Below are 24183 nucleotides of genomic sequence, written 5' to 3'. Positions count from 1 at the left end.
TATCACCTGTGTATTTCCCAGCAATTTAATTTCCACTCCTAGTCCTGCCCTTTCTTCTTTCATTATTTCCTTCTGTACCAGTGTTTTGTTTTTAATCAGTCCCCCTAATTTCCGCCCTTATTTTACTTCCATTTCTAAACCCCCTTTCTTATTACCCTCTTATTTTCTTTACAGTCTTTTTAAACTCCCCCCCTCTCCCTTCCTTTTATTGATTCCCTCCCCACCAGTCCATTTGTTACCTTCCTATTTCTCTATAGGGCAAGTCAATTCTCTGCCCCAATAGATTTGATGCTTCTTTCCTCTTTGAGTCAATTTCAATGCACGAAAGAATTGAGTATTTCCTATCTCCAACCTCTTTAGCCTTCCAGTGTATTGGTGTTCTCCCACACTCTCTCCATGTGCTTCTTTATAACATATAAATTTACTCCTTTTTGTTTCTTTTCCCATTTCTCTTAGTATTAATCTGATTTAATATATATGTGTATATATATTTTTGTTTTGGCATTTCATCCTACACAGTTTGCCACTGTTCCCTCTAAGTATAATTCTTCTAGCTACCCAGGTGATAATAACAGGTTTTAAGAGTTACCAATATGCTCTTTTCTTGTAGGGATACATATCATTTTAACTTATTGGGGCCCTTAAAGGTATTTTTTGTTTTGTTTTGTTTTTCCTCCTTTCTTAATCACCTTTTGATGATTCTCTTGAGTTATGTGTTTGGACATCAAATTTTCTGTTCGGGTCTGGTCTGTTCTTTACAAATGATTGGAAGTCTTCTATTTTATTAAATGACCATACTTTCCCCTGCAAGAATTCTGGGTAGTTGATTCTTGGTTATAGACCCAGTTCCCTTGCTTTCCAGAATATCATATTCCATGCCTTTTGGTCCTTCAGTGTAGATGCAGCCAGATCCTGTGTTATCCTCACTGTAGTTCCATAGTATCTGAATGACTTCTTCTTAGCAGCTCATATTTTTCCCTTGTTCTGGTAGTGCTTGAATTTGGCTATAATATTCCTGGATATTGTCAGTTGGGGATTAAGTACAGGAGCTGATATGAGGATTCTTTCAATACACTTTTCCCTCTTGCTCTAGAATGTTGGGGCAGTTTTCTTGGATAATTTCCTGTTGAATGATGTTCAGGCTTTTTCTTTTGTCATGGTCTTCTGGCAGACCATGATTCTTAAGTTGTCTCTCCTGGACTTGTTTTCTAAATATTCTGTTTTGTGGATGAGGTGTTTCATATTTTCCTCAATTTTTTCATTCTTTTTGAATTTGGTTTATAGTTTCCTGCTGTCTTATGAAGTCATTTGCTTCTAATTGTTGCATTCTAGTTTATAATGGCTGAATATCATCCCTGGATTTTTGGTCATCCTTCTCCTTCTGGTCTGATTTTCTTTGGAGGTCATCTTTCATCTTCTTTGCCTCATTTTCAAGAGGATTAATTTTGGCTTACAAGATACTATTTTCTCATTTTAGTTCAAGTGCGTCTGTTTCCAGATGACTTATCTTGCTTTTTAAGTTCTTTTCCCAATTGTCTTCAGCCTCTCTTGAGTGTGTTTTGAATTGTATTCTCAGTTCTCCCAAAGCCTGTGTCCAATTTGCTGGAGTTTTTGTTTTTTTGCTTGGTGTTCTTTGATCCTCCTCTGTTTCATTTGCTCTTTTTTCATTGCCTGGATAAACGCTGTCGATTATAATTTCTTTTTTCTTTTTCTGATGTTTGCTCATATTTGTCCCTTCTTTCCCCCCTGTAATTGCCTGTAGTCTTGCTCCTCTCATTATGTGCTAGATCTGTGGGTCTGGGCCTTTCTGTCCTGAAGGGGCTTCTTCTCTGTTCTACTGATTGGTCAGGTTGAGTCCTTATGTCAGATCTTCCCCAGCTGTCAGCAGAAGCTGAAAAGGAACTGGGCTTCCCACCTTGTTATTAAGGTGTTCTGCAGCCTTCACTCTTGGAGTTTGATTGGCAAGGCTCTCAGAGAAGTCTGGGGGGGAGGGGTATTGGAGCTTGAGCTTCCTTACCCTCTGAAGGCTTCTTACCTGCCCTATTGATGAGATTGAGCCAGGGTGGAGTTAACCTGTAAAGCTGGATGTGCCCTGAGGCCAAAATCTCCAGAAAAAAATGGAGAGAGGGATGGAGCATCTTGGCTGCAATTAGGCTGCCTGCTCTGGGCTTCTCTTCCAGCTGCCTCTACGCCACCTGTGTTCAAAGCCCTGAGCCTGGAATAGCTTTGCTGGCAAGGTACTCCCTCCAGACTAGTGCACTTGCTCACCCAGAGATTCCAGCCACTGCTGGAGGCTCAGAGCTATAGGTGGGAGAGGGGTCCTGGGACCATCCTTCTTCCTTCCCCTTAAACCCATGTGTTCTAGAATTCAGGCTTTGGGGGGGGGGCATACCTTTTAAGTTGGGTCCAGGAGGAGGGTTCCTTAACTCTGTCCTATTGTTAGATTTGTTTTTTAGTCCCCTTGAAGCATTGTGTTTTTGATTGGTGAGGAATGGTTTGTGGAGGTCTGAACTGTTGCTCTCTCTAAGGCACCATCTTGATTCAGCCTCCTCCCTATGTATTTTATATGTTATCTTCCCTATAATAATTTAAGTTTCTTGAGGACAGGGACTATTTTACTTTTTTCCTTTGTATTCCTATAGTTTAAAAGCAGCTTATTAGTTGATTGTTTGATTGGTAGAGGGAATTTCCTCGTGGAATTTCCTCACTAGAAATTCCTTATACTAATGAAGTCACACAATTTCTGTGTCATCTTGTGTTAATCACTTGTCTCTCCAAGTAGGCAGTAAGCACTGTACTTAAAAACAGTCCTGAACATAAAATTAGAGTCAATCCTTAGCAAATTTTTATTAATTAACATTTTCCTCGGTTCACAATATTTGTATCTTTTGCCAATCAGAATGTGATTTCTCTAGAGATATGACTTTCTATACTGTTTTCTGTATATTGCTAGCAAATCATGGGTTTTTAGGAAATATCAAATGCAAAAAAAATTTAAACATAGAACATATTGACTCATTTTATTATGGTAATTTTAGGACTTTCTCAGCAAATTCCTAGTGGTAATAAGAAAAATGCATTTCTGTAAGTGGTAGAGATGTTTGGGATATGTCAGACTTAGATTTTGAAAGACAGTGTTGTTTAATTCACTCAAAAGAATATTAACATAATGAAGCCAAGCAATCCTTACTGCCACACCATCTGATATTACATCTTGTGAAAAATGTAAGGAGTGAATAGAAATGATATGTGGTGCCCCCAGGCTCAGTCTCTTAACCTCACTCACATTGTCTGGTTGAGTCTCCAGAGAGTAACTGACTACTTTTCTCAGGGTTCTGTCATCTGGTAACCCTAAGACATTGCTAGGATTTCTAATACTGTATTTTACAAGCATTCTTTTGCAATATCAATCTGCTGGTTGACATTGAATAACTTTTATCAGAAGTTATTTACTGAAAAAGTATGGTAAGGACAGAAATATAAATGCAACCCTCCAAACTGGTTAAAGTAGAAATGCCTACTCTCTTTGCTAATTACAAAAGAAAATATGGCTTTCCTAATGATGTCACTCAATATAAGTGTTCTGGGAGTGCAGTTTATAAGGCTAACAGACTTGAACATGCAAAGTAAGTGCTGGGCAATTAGTTGTACAACCCCTGCCAATGAAATACACCCTGCTTTAGCATTCAACCACTCCTTTTTTCCTTATCTCTCCTCTGGCTTCACTGGGGTCTCATTCTCAGATGATCTACCATTTGTCATATCGCCCAAATCTCTCAACTCACCACTCTAACCTGTTGTTGGGATGTTCAGTTCTTCCTTCCTTTTTCCAATCATTCTCTTCCTCTCTTTCCTTTTCCTTATGTCTCTTCCCCCTACATTTTCTCTTCCTCCTCCTCCTTCATGTTTGTCTTTGTATCCCTATAATTTTACTGAGTCAAACAGTTCATTGCTCAGGGATGACTTCTCACCAGACTCAGCTGTAGTGGTCTCTGCTATTGACTTTAGTTGCTTAAGAGACTTCTTATGACTCTTGTCATGTTTCAGAATTCACAAGGTTATAATTTAGTCCATTCCATCTCTGAATATTCCACCTAAGATCAGAAAAAAAAACCACAACAGAAACAGAAGCACTCAGGGATACATGGTAGCTAGATGGGAGATAAGAAAGCCTACTCATACCTGTCTTGATAACTCAGGACAATACTTTTCACTTGAAAGGCCACCAAGGAAGAAATCAAGTGATCATCCACTTGAATCTTTTGCATTCCCAGTCAATTTTGGTTCAACTTCTACTCAGTCATTATTCCTTCTATACTCTTAAAATCAGAATACTCTCTGTCACCAAATACCAGTCCCTTCATGACTCATGGCTAGTAGGCTTACTAAACCTACACATATAGGATTAGAAGGAGGCAGGACATATTGCACATACTTAGTATATAACCTACCAGGAAGGGCAGATTTTTAGCATTCTCTTGAGAAATGGGCTCTCCCCCTTTACATATAAATTAGCACTAAAAAGTACTACCACCACCCCACCTCACCCTCCTTAAGCAGATTACAGTATAGTTTCTCCTACTAGATATTTCCTGGTTTTCCTGGTGATTCCCAGTGCCCAAGAGAAGAGTAAAATTGGATTTTGGTGAGACAGCATTGGAGGCAGGGTATGGGCAAAATATAAATGAAAAAAAAAAGTTTAAATGATTACTCAGTAATCTTTTTTTTACTCAATTACTAAAAGAGAAAGTGGAATTTAGAAGCATATCTATGAAGATAATGGTTTCATAGTTCTAACAAATAAAGACTACATGCATCTAGTCATTTCTTCCAGAATCTCAAAATCAGTAACTATCTCCTGATAATAATGTTGCAGATTTCCCCCCAAACTGGGATAGGGTATGTTGGAACCCACAACTTTCATAATTTAATTATCCTAGAGGTCATTCATGCTACTTACGTGTACATGTTGTACACAAGGGAAAGCCAAAATTATAGATAGAATACCTGATTCACCACAATTATCAACCCTACCCATCCATCCTTCCCCTTTGCTAAGGTTAAATCCACAATTGCCAGAGGGGAGCAAAGAATAAAAGAATAGGTTGTAAGAACTGACCCATATTTATGAATATATACTTTCTCCTCAGTTCCCCATAAGTGTTGCCTCTTCCTTGACTTTCCTTTTGCTGAGAAAGAAGAGAATAGGAACAGTTTTTAACCTCACTTTTTTTTCTCCTTTTTCACAGAATTTGTATCTCTTCTGCTATTTTTTTTATTCTACTCAACAATTTTGGGCCAATTGTGGAAGGAAGTAAATTTTCTACCCATTTCTAGCAGCATAGAAAAGTAGAAAGAAGCCTGTCTATAGACTAGAAGACCTAAGTTTGAATCATAGATATCACTCTTTTAAGTAGCTATGACACTTCATTTGTTTTTGCATAGCTCATCTATAAGGAGGCATTAATAACCTTACTTACACTTACCCCACAGTGTTGCCTGGGCAATTTTCAAGTACCACAAATAAGTAAGAATTATGATTACTAACCCTACATTGTATCTCTAACAACAAATATTGCAGTGGAAGAGCTCTTGATTCAGAGTTAGAACTGGAGTGTAGACCCACCTCTTTCACTACTTACTACCTGTGTGACTTTAGGCAAGTCAATTTGGTTCTGGGGTAAGACTGTCTTATCTAGAAAACAAAGTGGTTTGACCTAGGTAATTCCTCAGGTTCCTTCCAGGTCTAAAGTTCTGTGAACTAGATTTAGGACCAAGATAAAACACGATCCTCATAGTCTTATTAAGCATGATACAAAATTTGACAAGCACATTGTCTTTTTTTTTTTGTCAAGTGTGGAATGACATCCTGTGTTCTGAAACTTGAACCTATTTAATATTTATAATTTATTGACATTTCAGAATAATTATCAAGATTAAAGAGATGTGAATCCCAGAATTTAATGTGTGCGAAACACAAGCATCATTTGGAGGCATTAGGTGCAATGGAAAAGAAATCAAGATCTTGGTTCAAATCCCAGCTTTGCCACTTAATACATGTGTGACATTAAGCAAATCACTTGACTTCTTTGGGTCTTAGTTTCCTCATATGTAAAATGAGAGAGTTTGGCTAGATGGCCTTGGCAAGAGGGAAACTTCCATAACAACATGAGAGAGAAAGTCGTCAGAATCTGGAATACAAAAGAGGGCACTGAGAATATGGAGCATAAGCTCCCACCAGCCCCAAATCACCTGCATACCACTACTAACAACTACTAGATCTTTCTATCCATTCTGCAGTTGAATAATCTATATGCCTCATCTCCATCAATTAAAAGCTTTAGGAGGAAAAAGACAGTAGAACTGTATTAGTGGGACTTCTCTCTCAGATCTAGATAAATCGAATAAAAAACTAAACAGGAAAGAAGTAAAGGAAGTTCATGAAATTTTAGAAAAGTTAGATTTAATAGATCTATGGAGAAAATTGAATGGAGATAAAAAGGAATATACCTTTTTCAGCACCACAATGGTACATACACAAGAATTGACCATGTACTGGGGCAGTGATGGCTAATCTATGGCACATGTGCCAAAAAGGGAACACAGAGTCCTTTATGTGGGTATGCCTGTAGTAGCCCATCAGAGTTCATTACTAGAAAGCTAGAGGGACTTGGAACAAAGCTATTCTTCTCCCCCTCTCCATTCTCCTGAGAACATTCTTCACTTCCCCCACTCCTCTGCCTAGCAGCCCAATGGGAGCTCTTCCTCCCTCCCCTGTCAGGGATAAGATACTGGGTGAGGGGTGGGGGCTCATATGCTATGTGAGAGTGTGGCACAGATGGCAGCTGATGGAGTCTGTGGTGAAGGTGATCCCCATGGAGGTATTGGAGAAGAGCTAGGTTTGAGGAGAGCATAAGTCACAGAGTGGCACATAGTTGGAGGAGATCAGAGCTGGAGGGGAGTAGAGTACTTGAGCCACTCTTCTCCCCTTTTCCACACATGCCTTTCATTACCCATCCCTGTGCTCAGCAGCCCAGTAGGAGTGCTTCTTCCCTCCCCTGTGTGAGGTATAGGAGTGGGGCTGGGGCATGACACTTGGTCTTGGGGAGTGGGGTGGGTACAGCACTTGATCTGGGGGTGGGGGCAGGGCCTGGTACTCCATCTCTAAAAGGTTCACCATCACTGTACTAGGGCATAAAAACTTCACAACCAAATACAAAAAAATCAGAAACAATAAATGCAATCTTTTCAGATCATAATGCAATAAAAATTATAATCAATAAGGATTCATGGAAAGACAAAAATTAATTGGAAACTAAACAATCTAATTCTCCAAAAGGGGTGGGTCAAAGAACAAATTATAGAAATAATCATTTCAGTAAGGAAAATGACAATGAGGAGAAAACATAACAAAACTTATGGAGTAGACAGGAAAATTTATATCTCGGAATGCCTACTTCAATAAAATGGGGGGGGGGGGGAATCAGGTAAATGAAGTAGACGTGCAAATAATAAACTAGAAAAAGAACAAATTTAAAATTCCCAATTAAAGACTAAAAGTCAAAGGAGAAAGTAATAAAATTGAAAGTAAGAGAACCATTGAATTAAAAAATAAGACTAAGAGTGTTTTATGAAAAAAATAAAATAGAGCATTAGTTAATTTGATTTAAAAAAGGAAAGAAGAAAATAAAATGATCAGTATGCAAAATGAAAAGGATGAACTCACTACCAATGAAAAGGGAATTTAAAGCTATCACTAGGAGCTACTTTCCCCAATTATAGGCCAATTAATCTGACAATCTAAGAGAAATGGATGAATATTTACAAAAATATAAATTACCCAGATTAACAAAAGAGAAGACAGAGTATTTAAGTAATCCAGTCTCAGAAAAAGAAATTGAACAAAACAAGGCCAGATGGATTCACAAGAACAATTAATCCCAACACTACACTCTTTGGGAAAATAGGCAGAGAAAGAATCCTACCAAATTTTTTTTAATGACACATTTGCATGGTACTATTGCCTAAATTAGGAAGAGCAAAAACAGAGAAAGAAAACTAGAGGCCAACATCATCAATGAATATAGATGCTAAATTTTTAAATAAAATGTTATTAAGGAAACAACATCAATATATCACAAGGATCATTCAAGGCTGGTTTAATATTAAGAAAAGTATCAACATAATTGATCATTATCAATATCAAACAGAAATCATGCAGAAAAAATCTTCAACAAAATATAACACCTGTTCCTATTAAAAACAATAGAAAGCATAGGAGTAAATGGTCCATTCTTAAAATGATAAATATTATCTACCTAAAGCCAGTAGCAACAATCATCTTTAATGGGAATAAGTTAGAAGCCTTTCTAGTAAGATTAAGGATAAAGCAAGGGTGCTTATTATCACCATTATTGTTTAATATTATACTAGAAATGTTAGCTTTAGCAATAAAAAAAAGAAAAAGAAATTAAAGGAATTGAAGTAGGCAATGAGGAAACTAAACTATTACTATTTGCAGATGATATGTTGATATACTTGGGAAATCATAAAGAATCAACTAAAAGCTAGTTGAAATAATAACTTTAGGAAAGTTGCAAAATTCAAAACAAATCCACATAAATCATCAGCATTTCTGTATATTACCAACAAAATTCAATAGCAAGAGATAGGGAAATTCCATTTAAAATAACTCTAGATAATATAAAGTACTCATAAATCTACTTGCTAAGACAAACACATGAATTATATGAACTCAATTACAAAATATTTTTCACACAAATCAAATCAGATCTAAATAATTATAAAAATATTAATTGTTCATGGGTAGGTTGTGGTAATATAATAAAAAAATGACAATTCTACCTAAATTAATTTACTTATTCAGTACTATACCAATCAAATTACCAAATAATTATTATATAGAACTAGAAAAAATGATAACAGATTTCATCAAGAATATCAAGGGAGTTATTGAAGAAAAATGTAAAGGAAGGCAGCCTTGCAATCCCAGATCTCGAACTGTACTATAAAGTAGTAATCATCAAAACAGTCTGGTACCAGCTAAGCAATAGTATGGTAGACCAATGGAATAGAATAGGCGTTCAATATACAGGAGTAAATCACCTTTGCAACCTAGTGTTTGATAAACTGAAATTGGAAAATAGTATGGCAGAAACTAGGTATATATATATATATATCTCATACCAGCAATGGTGGATCCCATGCTGAATCTACACCTTCAAGTCATCTGTAAACCCCCCACCCCCACCCCAGCCATCGTGCTCGCATAAGGTTTTTGGCAGGGTGGGGCATGTGAAAAATATCCTCAGGAGCAGTAGAGAGGGGGAACAGAGCAATCTCCTCCAGCCTGCCAGGGAACTAATGCCACGTATTTGCCAACACGTTTAAGATAAGGACAAAATAGATCTGCCAGATAAATATTCTCTGTTTATCTAATTTACTTAATGGTATCACTCTGTATCTCTAAATCATATCATATATAAGAGAAAATTATAAGATGTTAAATAATTAAATAATTATGATTATATTAAATTAAAAAGCTTTTGTACAAACAAAAACAATGTAACCAAGATTAGAAGGAAAGAACAAAAGGGGGGAAATTTTATGACAAATTTCTCTGGTAAATGTCTAATTTCTCAAATCTATAGAGAACCAAGTCAGAGTTATAAGACTACAAGCCATTCCCCAGTTGACAAAAGGTCAAGGGATATGTATGAATAAGCAGTTTTCAGATGAAGAAATCAAAGCTATCAAAAATCATACAATAATATTCTAAATCACTTTTGATTAGAGAAATACATATCAAAACATCTCAGAGGTACCAACCTATCAGATTTGCCAAAATAACTGTAAAGGAAAGTGATCAATGTTGGAGAGGATGTGGCAAAATAGGAGCATTAATGCATATATTGGTGCAACCATTCTAGAGGGCAGTTTGGAACTCTGCCCAAAGGGCCATAAAATTGAGTCTACCCTTTGATCTTATAATATACCACTACTGGTTCTGTATCCCAAAGAGATCATTAAAAAGGGGAGTGGGGTGGGGTGGTAAAGGACCCACTTGTACAAAAATAATTATAGCAGCTCTTTTTTGTGGTGGCAAAGAATTGGAAATTGAGGGAATGTCCATCAATTGGGAAATAGCTAAACAAATTGTGATATATGTTGGTGATGGAATACTATTGTATTTATAAGAAATGATAAACAGGATGATTTCAGGAAAAACTGGAAAGATCTACATGAACTGATGCAGAGTGAAATAAGCAGAACTGGGAAAACACAGCCCACAGTAACAGCAATATTGTGCAATGATCAACTGTGAAAACTTGGCTGCTCATAGCAATGAGTGATCTGGGACAATTCTGAAGGAGGGGAATACTATATACAGCTCCAGAGAAAGAACTGTTGGAATTGGATAGATGCAGATCAAAGCATATGATCTTTTACATTAGTGTATTTATGATTTTATTTGGGAGTTTGGGTTTCATATGAATATGCTCTTACAATGACCAAAGAAGAACTATGTTTTGTATGACAATACATGTATGACCCAGATCATGTTACTTACCATCTCCAAGCGGGGGAAGGGAAGAGAGGAGGGGAGACATTTTGGATCTTATAATTTTGAAAAACCTATGTTGAAAATTATTATTACATGTAATTGGGAAAATAAAATATTTTAATTAAAAAAATAACATTATGAGCTTCCTAAGAGCTGTGACTGCTTTCTATTTGTATCCCCAATACTTAGCTCAGTTCTTGGGTCATAGTATGCACTCAATAAATACTTTTCTTTATTCTTTCAGTGTGTGAGTCTCTATCATAACATAAGTTTGACAAGATTTTCTTCCAAAATACTTTGCTATGAGATTTGAGTATAAATGGAAATATTTTTAAATTACTAACTAATCAATTTTTTATTTGATAATTTGATAAATATGAACATTTTAGCATATCAAGAATAATGATTAACTGTGAAACTGAAATTCTCTTACATACCATTTATTTTAAAATATATACTTATTAAATTTAGCATAATAGTAACAAAATTGCCCTGCATGCCCTGTGGGAATGTTTTTGAAATATGCTGTTAGAACAGAATAGTAGAGGAAATAGTCTTCAAAGCAGAGGTGAGGGAGAAGCAGAAGGAAGACCACCATAGGAAAAGTAGCTTGGAAAATAGTACGATAATGGTATAACTAAATTGTCTATGAGAGAGTGCCTGGGTACAAAGCTTGCTTGCTCCATCTTTGTTTCCACTTCAGTGTTAAACTAGTCTGGTATATTATGGTATTGCTAACTCACAAACTTTGAATAGTTGAGCTATGCCTAAAATAAGTCATATTTGATATAAGTAAAGATACTAATAGTTCTATACTGCAACCCATAAAAAATGTTTCTGATTGTCATTTACATCAGATTTGTCACTTCCCTGATAATGGTAAGTATAGAAATGCCCCAAATGGCATGTGCCTGCTGCAGATTTTTGAATGGATCTACAAAAGCTATGCTTGGAGATTCTGTTACCATAGAAACTATGGCTTAAAATTTCAGTCTTTTTCTTACCATCTTTAGCACCTAAATTTCATGGAATTGCTGTATAGATTATTGAGATAAAGATAATTTTCCCTAGTTAAATTTGTAAGGGTAATAGTTAAAATAGCTGAAAATACTAGAAACAGCTATTGTTTTGTAACTAAAAGCAGTTCTAATATTTATTAAGCATATGTTCCAAAAATGATAACTAAATAACACAGTTGGAAATCCAGAAAGAAAGAATTAGCTTTAGGAACCATCTTTTTTTTTTCCTTTTTACTCTCCAGGGTTTCTGGTATAGTACTGTGCATATAGTATTTTATCAACAGATAAATGAATTGTTTTCTGTATGTGATCAAGCCATTCCACAATTTGACTATGTATTTCATTTATTTAAAAGCATCAGTTACATATTCCCCTTGTTTTCATACTTAATCTCTTTCTTTTCTGTATAACTGTATAATTTAGAAAGGAAACCTTAGAAATCATTTAGTCTTGTTTAATTTTACAGATGCAGAAACTGAGGCCCAGAGAAGTTGTATGAATTGCCTATAGCTATACAGAGAATTGCATAGCCAGGTTCTCCAACTACAAACCTAATATTCATTCAACTACACTTGGTTGCCTTTTTCACAGATTGTATTTTTTCTTCTAATTTTATAAAACATGCTTTCCAAAATTCATTATTTTTAATTCATATCCTAGTGAAAAAATTCTAAATTACAAAATTATTTTCTTAACATGGAAATGTGTTCCCCTGTTATCACTAGAACCTTTGCTGGGTTTACCACTCCTTTAGCTACATTTAGTAAAAGTGATATATTCTAACAATGTTATATATCTTTCACTTTTCTAGAACTTGGTTGAAGAGGATTTGGGCCCTGAACAAAGAATTTCAATAACAAGCAAGGCTTCTGTAACAAAATCTGAATCCAAGCTGCCAGCTATAGACCAAACATCAGTCAAACAGAAACAGAAAGTTGTCACATCTTCAAAGAAACCAGAGAAAAATGTGGGAGGCACCAGCAAACCATCTCCACGTGAGTTTTTCTTAGATCAATAGAATTATATTGCCAATGGCATTGAAAATGGTGGCTTTGATTAAATCAGGAGCTCTCCAAGTGGCTGATTCCAAGATAACATACTGTTTAGGGTACAGAATGACATAAAAGATCAAGGTAAGAGTCCAGTACAAGGTTATAGAGCACTATGTTAGTGGATTTAGGCCTGAATTATATACTTTAGCTTCTGCATTACCCACATTTTCAACAAATTTGCTTTGACTGTGCAGACCTATCAAACAATATCAGATATTGTAGAGTTGCTGACCTTTCACCCTCATTACCCTTTTTTGGAATTAAAAGCTCTTGACCCTAGAAGTAGAGTTTTATGCCTCACTCAGAGCATCAAGAGAAAGGTATAATTTATAGACGTTTGAAGAAAGTAATAAAGTCCTTTCATGCTTCCTTGGGGGTGGAAGTAGGGGGTGGCAGAGACTTTTTTTTTCTTTTGTGTAATTTAGTAGATCATTTACTCTTCATAAGTATCTTTTAAACCTGAAGATTCCTCCTGTTAAAGGCAGTTTGGGATTTAACATATCCAGAAAGGAGATGAACTTCACGGAGAATTTGAAGAATCTCTTTGGCTTCCTAGCTAAAGCAACCTCTGTAACACTGACCAGATTTCTCTAGAAAGCAACATCAGAGACAATTCAGTAAAGTTGTTGAATTAGGCTCTACATTTTTATCTGTGGCAGAAATAGAAGAATGCTCTGATGAGTTCATAAATAATATACCTTTATTTGAGTCCCAATCAAAAATGCTTTTTAATCTCCCAAAGTTTCAATTATGTAACCACTTAATTTCCTTTTTAAGACATATTTTTAGAGTTAGCTAAGTCTTCTAGATTTCCAAGACTTTCCTCTTTATTTTCTGTATAACTGCAGAATTTAGATCTAAAGGAGACAGGAAATAATATAGCCCATTTTACGAGGAAACCAAAGCCCAGAGAAATTATGTAACTTGCCTCCAAATATATAGTTAGAGAGTTGCAGAGCCAGGTTCTTCAACTCCAAATCCCACATGCTTTCCATGATAATGGTTTTTTCTTTCCCTTCCCCTCCAACTCTATACCAATCCCAAAAAGTCATTCCTTGTAACAAAGAATTTTTTAAAAGAAGATTTTTTAAATTGAGCAAATTTGATCAATACATCCAAAAAAATCAAATCAATAAGCATTAAATATTCATTATCTACTAGGCATTGTGTTAAGCTCTGGAGTTACAAAGAAAAACTAAAAACAGTCTCTGCTCCCAGAGAATTCATAGTCTTCCCAAAGGAAGATATCCACAAAGAGAAAGTTTATGAATTATAGGTGATATAGTTCCAAGGGACACTGTGAGAAGAGTGGGCACGTCTGAAGTGGGTCACTGAAAGAGTAGGATTGAAATTGATGACAGTAAGAGATCAGACAGTGGGGGTGGTAAAGAACAAAAGTTTGCTCTTAAATAGCCAGGAGTTCAGTATGCCTGGGATAGAGGAAGAGTAAGACAGTGAATTTTATTAATAAAATGGAAATAGGTCTTGATCAGTGACATATTGTGAAACCCAGAGGAATTACTTGTTGACTACGGGGGGTGGGGTTGAGGAGGGGAGGAAAAGAACATGAGTCATGTAACCATGGAAAAATATTCTAAATCAATTAATTAAATAAAAATTTTCAATTCTAAAAAAAAAGACAGAATTTGTATAACTTCAGAAAATATGTGTGGGAAATTGTTATTACATGTAATTGGGGGGAAAATCTTTTAAAAAAAGACAATTTGCTTTCTATTGGGGAATGAATCCCAATAAGATAATAGTATAGGGGAAAGGTCCTTTGATGAAAATGATTAGAAGGTTCAAGGTCAAGGGCACCTAGGTGGCTCAGTGGATTGAAAGCCAGGACTAGAGACCAAAGATCCTGGATTCAAATTTGACCTCCAATACTTTTTAGCTGTGTGATCCTGGGCAAGTCACCTAATCCCCATTGCCCAGTTCTTACTACTCTTCTTCCTTAGAATTGGTTCTAAGACAGAAAGTAAGCATTAAAAAAAAAAAAAAGTTCAAGGTCACAAAGCCCTCAACTGCCCAGGCTCAGACAATGTTGATATCTTCCAGGAAGTGTCAGTAAGATTACCTCTTAGTCTGACTAGAGTAGGAGATAATGAGTTCTCTGGCTAAGAAATAAGCAATAGCAGGGCCTAGGGGTGGTGTGGTCTGTCCTAAGGCCCTACCCTAGTGTAGAGAGGAGTTAGAACTTGGTGTGTACAGCCCTGCCTTGAAGCAAAGAGGAAAACTATACAGAGTGTGGCCTCAATCTTAAGAAGCCTAGCACAACTGATGGTGTGATCTGGGAAGTGTTATAAGTATTGATATATAAGTATTATAAGTGTGTGTGTATATATATACATATATATATACATACATATATATATAAGTATTGATAATATAAGATCATATTGTTATTGAATAGTGATAGCCAAATGGTAATGATCATCTGTTATAATAAACTAAAGCTGTCAGGATTAAACTATTTGCAGGTGGTGAATAGAAGACAGGAAATCATTTGATACAACCCTGATTTATTATGATAGTGGTAGGGAGTGGAAATAGGAAGTAGGAATAGGATAGGAAATCTCTTAACTTTATACTAAAATGTCTAAATAAACCCCCCAAACTAACTGCTTTCTGCAGCTTCTTCTTGTCTACAGAGTTGACCTCCTTAAAACTACTCTTAGCTATCTTAAATAATATTTCCCTAACTAACTTAATCCTAAGCTAAAATTGAATCTTTATCTTCTTAAAGTACTATATAAAACTCAAACTGTCATAATAACTATCAGAATCTCCTAGCAGAGAGCCAGTGACACAGGGCCTGCCTCCAAGTCAGAGAGAGTGGACAGAGCCTCTCTCTGACAGCTTCTTCTCCCTCCCACAACTGAGGAGAAGAGCATTTAGTAAATCCAACTCTTTCTCAACTCTGTCTATGTATCTCACCTCTCAAAGTAATGGTCTCAAAGTCACTAAAAGATCTTTGTCTCTGAAAGAATGAATCAGCAACCTGCTCCCAATGATGTCAGAGAAACTGGACTCCAAACTTGAACTGAAACTTCTTTATATGATAGGCCTCTTAAAGTCACAGAGGGTGAGAGCTATCTGCTCTGGTTTCTTAAAGGAGACAACTTAAAAATAAAAAAACCCTTTCTCTAACCTAATCTTCTGCTCCTAACAAGACAGAGTAAACTAAATAAAATCCTTATAACAACCTTATAACCACCTATTGGTGGTTGTGTAAATCCATTTTTTCCTGTGCCTGCAAAAGAAGTCCCAGAACCACATTTCTTTGAAATTACTCTCTGATTTCAGCACCTTGTGCCCTGCAATCCACATAACAAACATCAGTATTACACTGCTTGCCATACAATAACTTTGTACTGTAATAGAACAGAATTTTCCTATATGAAATTATTATGTTTAAGAGATCATGATTAGATTCAAATCAATAATAACAAGCCATCTAATAATAAAGTTCTACAGTATATGAAACTTCCATCTAGAAACCATACATAAAATTAGGAACATTTGTTGCTATCATTATAATTAAATTTATATGTTAAAAGGGTGGACTCATATCATAAACTACATTTCTATATGTCTTAGATATTTTTCTAAGTGAGTTTTCAAATAATGTCCTTTAGAAGTAGTTTCCATCAGAAAGGTGGCTTAGTTCTTATTTGGAATGTTGTCTTTAAAGTTTCTAACACATATACTCTTAGATATTGTGATTTTTAAATTCTCTCCATCTTGCTTGATCTAGCACCCAGGAATGTGCACACCCACACTACATGGGCATGTGCTAGCTAATGACAAATCAGAAACAACTAACTGCCCTCCCTGAACTGTCCTAAGCCAAGCTTGAGCTACCATTGGGACATATGAGATGGTAGCCCTCTCCACAGGAAGTGATATGTGGCTGTTCTCTACCTCACTTTCTGTGTCTCACATGTATATATATATATACATGGATATAGCCCCAAGGCAAAGTCCTTTGAGACAAAAGCTAAGATGGTAATGACCAGCAAGATACAGGACTCCCATTCCTCAAGTGAGAAAATACATAAACAATAGCAAAAAAAGCTCTTGACCCTGGAAAATTTCTATGAAAAAAAAAGAGCAAAAAACAGAAGCAACAGAAGAGAATGAGAAACAAGTAAACACATGCAAACTCTCTAAAAAAAAAAAGAAAAGAAAACTGGTTACAAGCTCTGGAGGAACCCAAAAAGGAGTTCAAGAACCAAGTAAGACAGAAGAAAAATGGGAAGAAAAGTGGGAAAAAGAAAAGTAATGCAAAAAGAAAATTACATCTTTAAAGGCAAAATTGGCCAAATGGAAAGGAGTAACAGAAATCAAATAAAGTAATAAGCATTTTAAAAACCAGAGATGACCTACTAGAAGAATAGGCAAAGAAGTCCAATGATGAAAAGAGTGCCATGAAAAAGCAGAATAGACCAAATCAAAAAGGAAAATCAAAAAGATCATGGATGAAAATGAGTCTTTAAGGATTAGAATTGGGCAAGTAGAAGCTAATGATTTCACAAGACATCAAGAAATAATAAAGTAAAATCAAAAAAATGAAAAAATAAAACATGAAATTTCTCATAGAAAAAAAGCAACTGACCTGGAAAATAGATCCAGGAGAGACAATTTGAGAATTATTGGACTACCTGAAAGCCACGACTGGAAGAAAAAAAGCCTAAACATCAGATAATAAGAAAAGATAAGAAATTATCCAAGAAAACTGCCCTGATATTCTTAAACATAGACATTGAAAGAATCTACAGATCACCCCCTGCATTGAATCTCCAAATGACAACTCTCAGAAATGTTATAGCCAAGTTCAAGAGCTTCCAGGCCAAGGAGAAAATACTACTAATAACCAGAAAGAAGCAATTCAGGGTGCATCTGGGTAGTTCAGTGGATTGAGAGGCAGGCCTAGAGACAGGAGGTCCTAGGTTCAAATCTGGCCTCAGACACTTCCTAGCTGTGTGACCTTAGGCAAGTTACTTAACCCCCATTGCCCAGCCCTTTCTACTCTTCTACTTTGGAACCCATACCTAGTATTGATTCTAAAATGGAAGGTAAGGGTTTTAAAAAGAAGAGGAGGAAGGAGAAGGAGAAGGAGGAGAAGAAGAAACAGCTTAGATATCATGGAGCCCAACAGAATTACACAGGATCTGGCAGCTTCCACAATGAAGGACCCCAAGTTCCAGAAGGCAAGAGAACTGGGTCTACAACAAAGAATCACCTATCCATCAAAACTGACTATATACTTTTAGGGGAAAGTATGGGCATTTAATAAAAATGAAGATTTCCAAGCATTCCTGAAGAAAAGACCAGAATTAAACAGAAATTTTGATATCCAAATACAAAATTCAAGAAAACCATAAAAAGGTAAATAAGAAAGAGAAAAAAATAAAGGCCTTAATAAAGTCAAATTGATTTTACTCCTATATGGAAAAAATATATTGGTAACTCTTAAAAATTGTTTTCTTTATTATATAGATAGAAGAAATATAGGCAGAGGATGTGGTATTAAGCTGTTTAGGATGATATGTAAAAAAATTAAGGGTAAAAAGAATATTGTATTAAGAGAAGTGCAAAGGAAGAGGTAAAAGGGTGTAAACTATACTAAATAAAGAGGCATGTGGTGGTGGGGAGTGGGGGGCAGCATACTATTACAAGAAGGGGCAGATGAGGGTGATGACAGGTAATACTTAAACCTTATTTTCATTGGAATTGGTTCAGAAAGGGAAGAACAACCAGATTTATTGGGGTATAGAATCCTATTTTACTTTATAGAGAACTAGAAGGTGAATGAGAAAGGGGTGTGTGGGAAGGGGAGTAATATAAGGGAGGGAAAAGTTGAGGGGGTGATTAAAAGGCCCTAAAGATAAGTAGGAGGTGAATAAGAAGTGAGGAAGTGGCAAGGGGAGTAAAATAAGGGAGAGGGGATGAGGGACTGATTAAAATCAAAACATTGGTCTGTAGATAAAGAATGAAAGGAGAAAGGACAGGATTGAAAGAGGAAATCAAAATAATGAGAAATACACAGGTGGCAATCATAACTGCGAATGTGAATGGGATGAACTCACTCATAAAATGAAAGCAGATAGCAGAGATGATTAAAAACCAAAATCACACCATAAGTTGTTTACAAGAAACACATATAAGGTAGACAGACACACACAGGGTAAAGGTAAGAGGCTGGAGCAGAATTTATTGAGCATCAACTGAGAAAAAAAAGACAGGAGTAGCAATCATGATCTTTAACAAAGCTAAAGCAAAAATTGATTTCATTAAAAGAGATAAGGAAGATAATTACATCCTGATAAAATATAGTATAGACAATGAAGAAATATCAGTACTTGACATATATGCACCAAATGGTGTAACACCCAGATTTTTAAAGGAGAAAATATTGGAGCTTAAGAAGGAAATAGATAGTAAAACTATACTAGTGGGGGACCTCAACCTTCCCCTATCAGATCTAGATAAAGTGAACCAAAAAATAACAAAGTAAGAGAAGTGAATGAAATTTTTAAAAAATTAGAGTTATCTGAAGAAAAATGAATAGGGATAAAAATGAATATACCTTCTTTTCAGAAGCACTTGGTACATATACAAAGATTGACCATGTATTAGGGCATATAAACATCACAAACAAATGCAGAAAAGCATAAATAATAAATGTAACTTTTTCACATCATAATGCAATAAAAATTATAATAAGTAAGACTTCATGGAGAGGCAGACTAATAATGAATTGGAAATTAAATAATCTAATCCTCCAAAACTGGTGGGTTTAAGAACAAATCATAGAAACAATGATTTCATCAAAGAGAATGACAATGAGGAGACAACATATCAAAATGTATAGGATACAACCAAAGCAGTACTCAGGAGAAAATTTATATCCCTGAGTGCCTATATCAACAAAAAAGAGAAAGAAGAGAACAACGAATTGGGCATCCAACTAAAAAAAAACTTGATAGGGTAATGGTTCCCAGTTTGGTGGCTGGTATGTAACAAGATGAATCTTGAGACCAAGGGAAGTAATTTGAATCCAGGCTTTGTCATTTAGTTGCAATGTGACCTTGGACAAATAATTTCAACTCTGAGATATTTATCAATCTATAAAGTGGATGAGATAATTTTATTATTTATGTAACAGGGTAGCTGTGTGTATGAAATAACATATGCAAAATGCAGTATAGATTTTAAAGTGCTATATAAAGGAGTTATATGAGACTTCTCTATTGACCAGGGATTCTTAATCTAAGATCAGCAAACATTTAAAAAATATTTTGACGACTGTATTTCAATATAATTGGATTCCTTGCTAATCCTGTGAATCTTGTTTTCAACATTAAAAAAAATTCTTCTGAGAAGAATCCTTAGGTTTTATCTGACTCTCCAATGGATATAAGAGAAAAGGATAGTTAAGAATCCCTGGTCTAGTCCAGCTCAGTCATTTTACAGATGAGACAGCTCAGACCCAGAGTGACTAGCTGACTTAGCCAAGAAGATATAGTTAGTTATTAACAGAAACAGAATAAGAATCTGTTTCTTCTTACTTCTCCCAGAACTTATTTTTAACTTTCCACTCACCTAGATACCTCTCTTAGAAAGTGACTATTAGATACACATCTGCATTCTCTCTGAACTGCTCATACTTTTAAAAAATTAAGTCAATTGGCTAACTTTTAAATAAGCTTGCTATAGTAAAGAATCTTGGCAGTTTAGATGTGGGATCATGCTTCATACTTCTCCATTTGTTATTACCACATGCCTTCTTCCTCCTCCCAATTCCTGCTGAGATTTCACCATCTTCACTTAATTTAGCCATAGATTTCCCATTTATCCCATAAGTAAGGCCAGGGTTTCTATTAGACAGCTCCTGAATGTTTTGAGAGGGAATTCAAAATTCTATTCAAATGGTACTTTTGCAGGCTGCTGATAAAAGGGCTAGCCAGTTCCATAAAAAGATGGAAATGTTGAGGGTTTCCATTGTGTTAATGTCCCTAAGGAAGACAACTTCAGTAAATGACAAGAAGAGGGAGAAGAGGCAGAGGAAACAGCAGCTGTGGCCCGAGGAGAGTATGATGGACCTTCCCTTCCTTTTAGGAAAGTGTTTGCACCCACTCTTAGGGTTTCTAGAATGTGCTAAGTGAGACTGTCACCATGTAGGCCCTTCCATCCATATTGCTGCTGGAGGCTTCCCCTTTCCTATCCTGCTCCCAACAAAGAATCAAACATTTTGACCTTGGATTTTTATTTTTATTTTTTGTCTGGACAGTGAATGCTGCTTCCTGATTACTCTTTTTCTTTTGTGCAGGTGGCAGAAGCAAGCACCCTCTATACTGTGTTGAATGTTCTCCTTTCTATACCGTCTTTACTCTGTCACCTACCCAGCCTTCCAACTCTGATTTATATTGCTTCCTCCTTCCCCTTGCCCAGACTCCTTTACCACATCACCATACTGACAATGTCTCCCTCCCTCCCATCAAGCCTCCTTCTCATCCTATGTCCTTCACTCCCTCCCCTGTTCCTCCTTCCCCTTCAGCATTCTGTTGCTTCCCCATGTCCCGCTGCCCTACTCAAGCAGTGGTGACACCTCTGGAGTGTCTGCCCCGCTTCAGAACAACAAATGAAATTTACCTAATATGGTAAGTTTCCTGTTGCAATGTCCACACCACAGTGGATTTAAGTGACGCTTCCTGGAGCAGGGGGAGACCAGAAGCAGGTGGAAGGGATGGTAATGGGCTGGCCCCATGAAAAAGAAGAGGAATTGTTCAGGGAAGCAGGAAGGAATACCAGCCATCACCACTTCACGTGGATGCCTTGGACACTATGTATACCTCTGGCTCCTCGTCTTTCTGTCTGGTACTCAAAAAGAAAGTTGCAAATAAAGGCCTCATGATATGCAAATAGCACTCATTTGGCTACTCCTGTTTCTGTCACACTTTATAACATAGCCACTAAGATTCTATACTGACTCGTCATGCTCTTTAGCATGTGAATTTGTGTGGACCAAGACCTCCCTTAGACTACTGTCACCAGTGGCAGGTTTTTCTGAAGGTACATCCATGATTCAGAGCCATGTGAAATCTGGGACTAATTAAAAAATTTGGTCAATGTGGGCATTCTTCTTGTGCTACTCGTTAAACACAACTCCTAAATCCCAAATCCTATGCTAAGAATTATTTTTAAAATGTTTAAGGTGCACAATTAAGCCATAGCATCTCTGGGTGTATAGGACAACAAACATTTCCAATCCATTCCTTTGTCCATTATTTCTGAAAGAATAGGAAAGGCTACCTCTTGTAATGAGTCAATGTTCATAACTCTGATTATGCAGTAACTTTTCATAACCCCCAAGAAAGTGTGGTAGACTATTTCTTTTTATTATTTCTTGGACCAAATCTTGGCATCTCTTGGCAGTCCAGTTCCTTGTGTCCCAGATAATCAAGCTTTCAGGGTTCTCATTGTCTTCTTGCTTTTCTCTTTCCTGCAGTTCCTAGGAGCTGTCTTAATCTGTGTTTTGAGCAAAATGATATAGGAAATGAAATATTATAGGATAGAATGAGTAATATAGACAGTAAATCAAGATAGGTCTCCAAGTAACTTCAGTGGTCCTTGAAAGGAAGGGATTTTCCCAGCCTTTATATTTCAGTTAAGCTTTGCCTTCAGATAATTTGGGCAAAGTTGCACTTTTTCTAAGTTTCTTCAGAGAGTAGAATTTCCCTCAGTTCTTTACATAGTTGTTTCAATGTTTTGTTGGTGAAATTTGGCCTTACTAGGACAAAGATGAGTGCTTTGGAAGCTTTCCTGTTATCAGACAGGATTCCTGGACCTCTCTGAAAATTTTGCTGCATAGTTCTTTTAAGACCAAGGAAGGCCCTAGTGGGATCAAAGCCATTCAATTCCTACACATAAACTATTCACCAAACTGTAAGATTCAAGATTTGCATTGATACATTCAGAGCATAATATGGCATTTTAACTTAAAACATAAAGTATTTGATCTTCCTATAGTTTGTTAAAAATGCAACATCACATAAACAAATTTTACACTAGGGAGCACCCAATACTCCCAAGATTTGGTTGCTGCCTGAATGACAAGTGAGGTAGAAAAGAACCTGGTTTAGCAAGGAAAGGAATCTGGTATGAGTTTGAATCACTTTAATTTTTTAAATCATTGTCTATATAAAATAAGCAGAGAAGACACTCTATCTTTACAGCAAGAGTAGGGGTAACTTCAAGGAAGAGAATCAAGGAAAGCTTCATGGTAGAGATGGATATATAAAATATATGTTTAATACCAATTGTTTCACCAATTTAACAAATACCGATTAAGCACCCATGTGCAAAAATAGTGCTAGATACTAGAACAAAGACAAAGATTCTCATCTCAAAGAGCCTACAGTCTTAGAGAGAGAAAGCACACAAAAACATACATCCATGTGTGTTGTGGTCCAAAGAATTGTGAAATGATAGCAAAATCAGAAGTCCAAGCAAAGTGTTATGAAGAAGAAATCACAGGAATAAGGGTAAGTGTGAGGGTCAAGAAGGATGGCTTCATAGAGGAGAGAGCACTTGAACCTTGAAGAAAGGGAAGGTCTTAAGACAGAGACCGAGGCTAAAACATTCCCAGAAGGAGAGGCCCTGTGAACAGGAACATGGCTCAAGAATGGGGAACAGAGTGGACTGACATGGTTGAAATTATGAGAGGATGTGAATGTCAAGTATGAGTCTAAGTCAGAAAGGCACATCAGGACCAGGCGATAGAAAGCCTTGAATGCCACAATAGGGAGTTTGTATTTTACATAAGAGGAATCAAGGAGGCTCTGAAGGTTGTTTGCTGGAAAAATGGACAGGATCAGAACAGTATGTTGAAAATATTAGGCAGAGTCATGAAGGGCATCACTAAATTTAAGAGGTGGAAGGAGACCTCAGTGATAAATGTACAATTCCCTCTCTGAAAAAAAGAATCCTTTCTATTATCTACCCAATAAGTGGTTATCTACTTTTTGCTTGAAGACCTTCAGTGAGAGTATTACCTCTTAAGGAAGCCCATTTCATTTTTGAACTGTTTGCCCTGTTAGAAAGTCTTTTCTGGCATCCGATCCAAGTTTGCTTCTTTGAAACTTCCATCAGTTTGCTCTAAGTTCTATCCTCTGGGGATGACAATATAAGTTTCTTCCTCTTCCATGTGCCAGCCCTTCAAATACTTAAGACAACTGTCTTTCCTAATGCCATCTACCCCTTGCCTCAAAATTCTCCAGCCTAGACATTCTCAGTTTTTTCCATGGAACTCAATGTAGTATGAACTCAAGGCCCTTCACCAACCCCATTGCCATCTGAAAATTTTCTGGCTTACCAATTTATTTCTTGAAATGTGGAGCCAGAACTGAACACAGGACCTCAGGTGTACCCCAGGACCATCATTAATCTTGACTGTTAAATAATCCATGAATTCAAGGCAATGTGAACAAAATGAGACAAAATGAAAAAGAGAACAAGA

The 24183-nt window shown here is 36.4% G+C and overlaps 1 protein-coding gene across 9 annotated transcripts in view; it reads left to right on the top strand.

Moving 5' to 3' along the window:
• The window catches only part of MARCHF10 (membrane associated ring-CH-type finger 10), a 259755-nt gene that overhangs the window by 132256 nt on the left and 103316 nt on the right, over positions 1–24183 (top strand). For all 9 annotated transcript variants that reach the window (XM_007482534.3, XM_007482531.3, XM_056817044.1 and 6 more), the window contains one exon: positions 12416–12599. In XM_007482534.3, coding sequence (XP_007482596.1) covers positions 12416–12599 — 184 coding nt within the window. The remainder of the gene's footprint in view (positions 1–12415; positions 12600–24183) is intronic.

Source organism: Monodelphis domestica, chromosome 2 (genome assembly GCF_027887165.1).
Source record: "Monodelphis domestica isolate mMonDom1 chromosome 2, mMonDom1.pri, whole genome shotgun sequence".
Lineage (NCBI taxonomy): Eukaryota > Metazoa > Chordata > Mammalia > Didelphimorphia > Didelphidae > Monodelphis > Monodelphis domestica.
The sequence above is the reverse complement of the archived record's forward strand: the minus strand, read 5'-3'. Positions and strand labels throughout refer to the sequence as shown.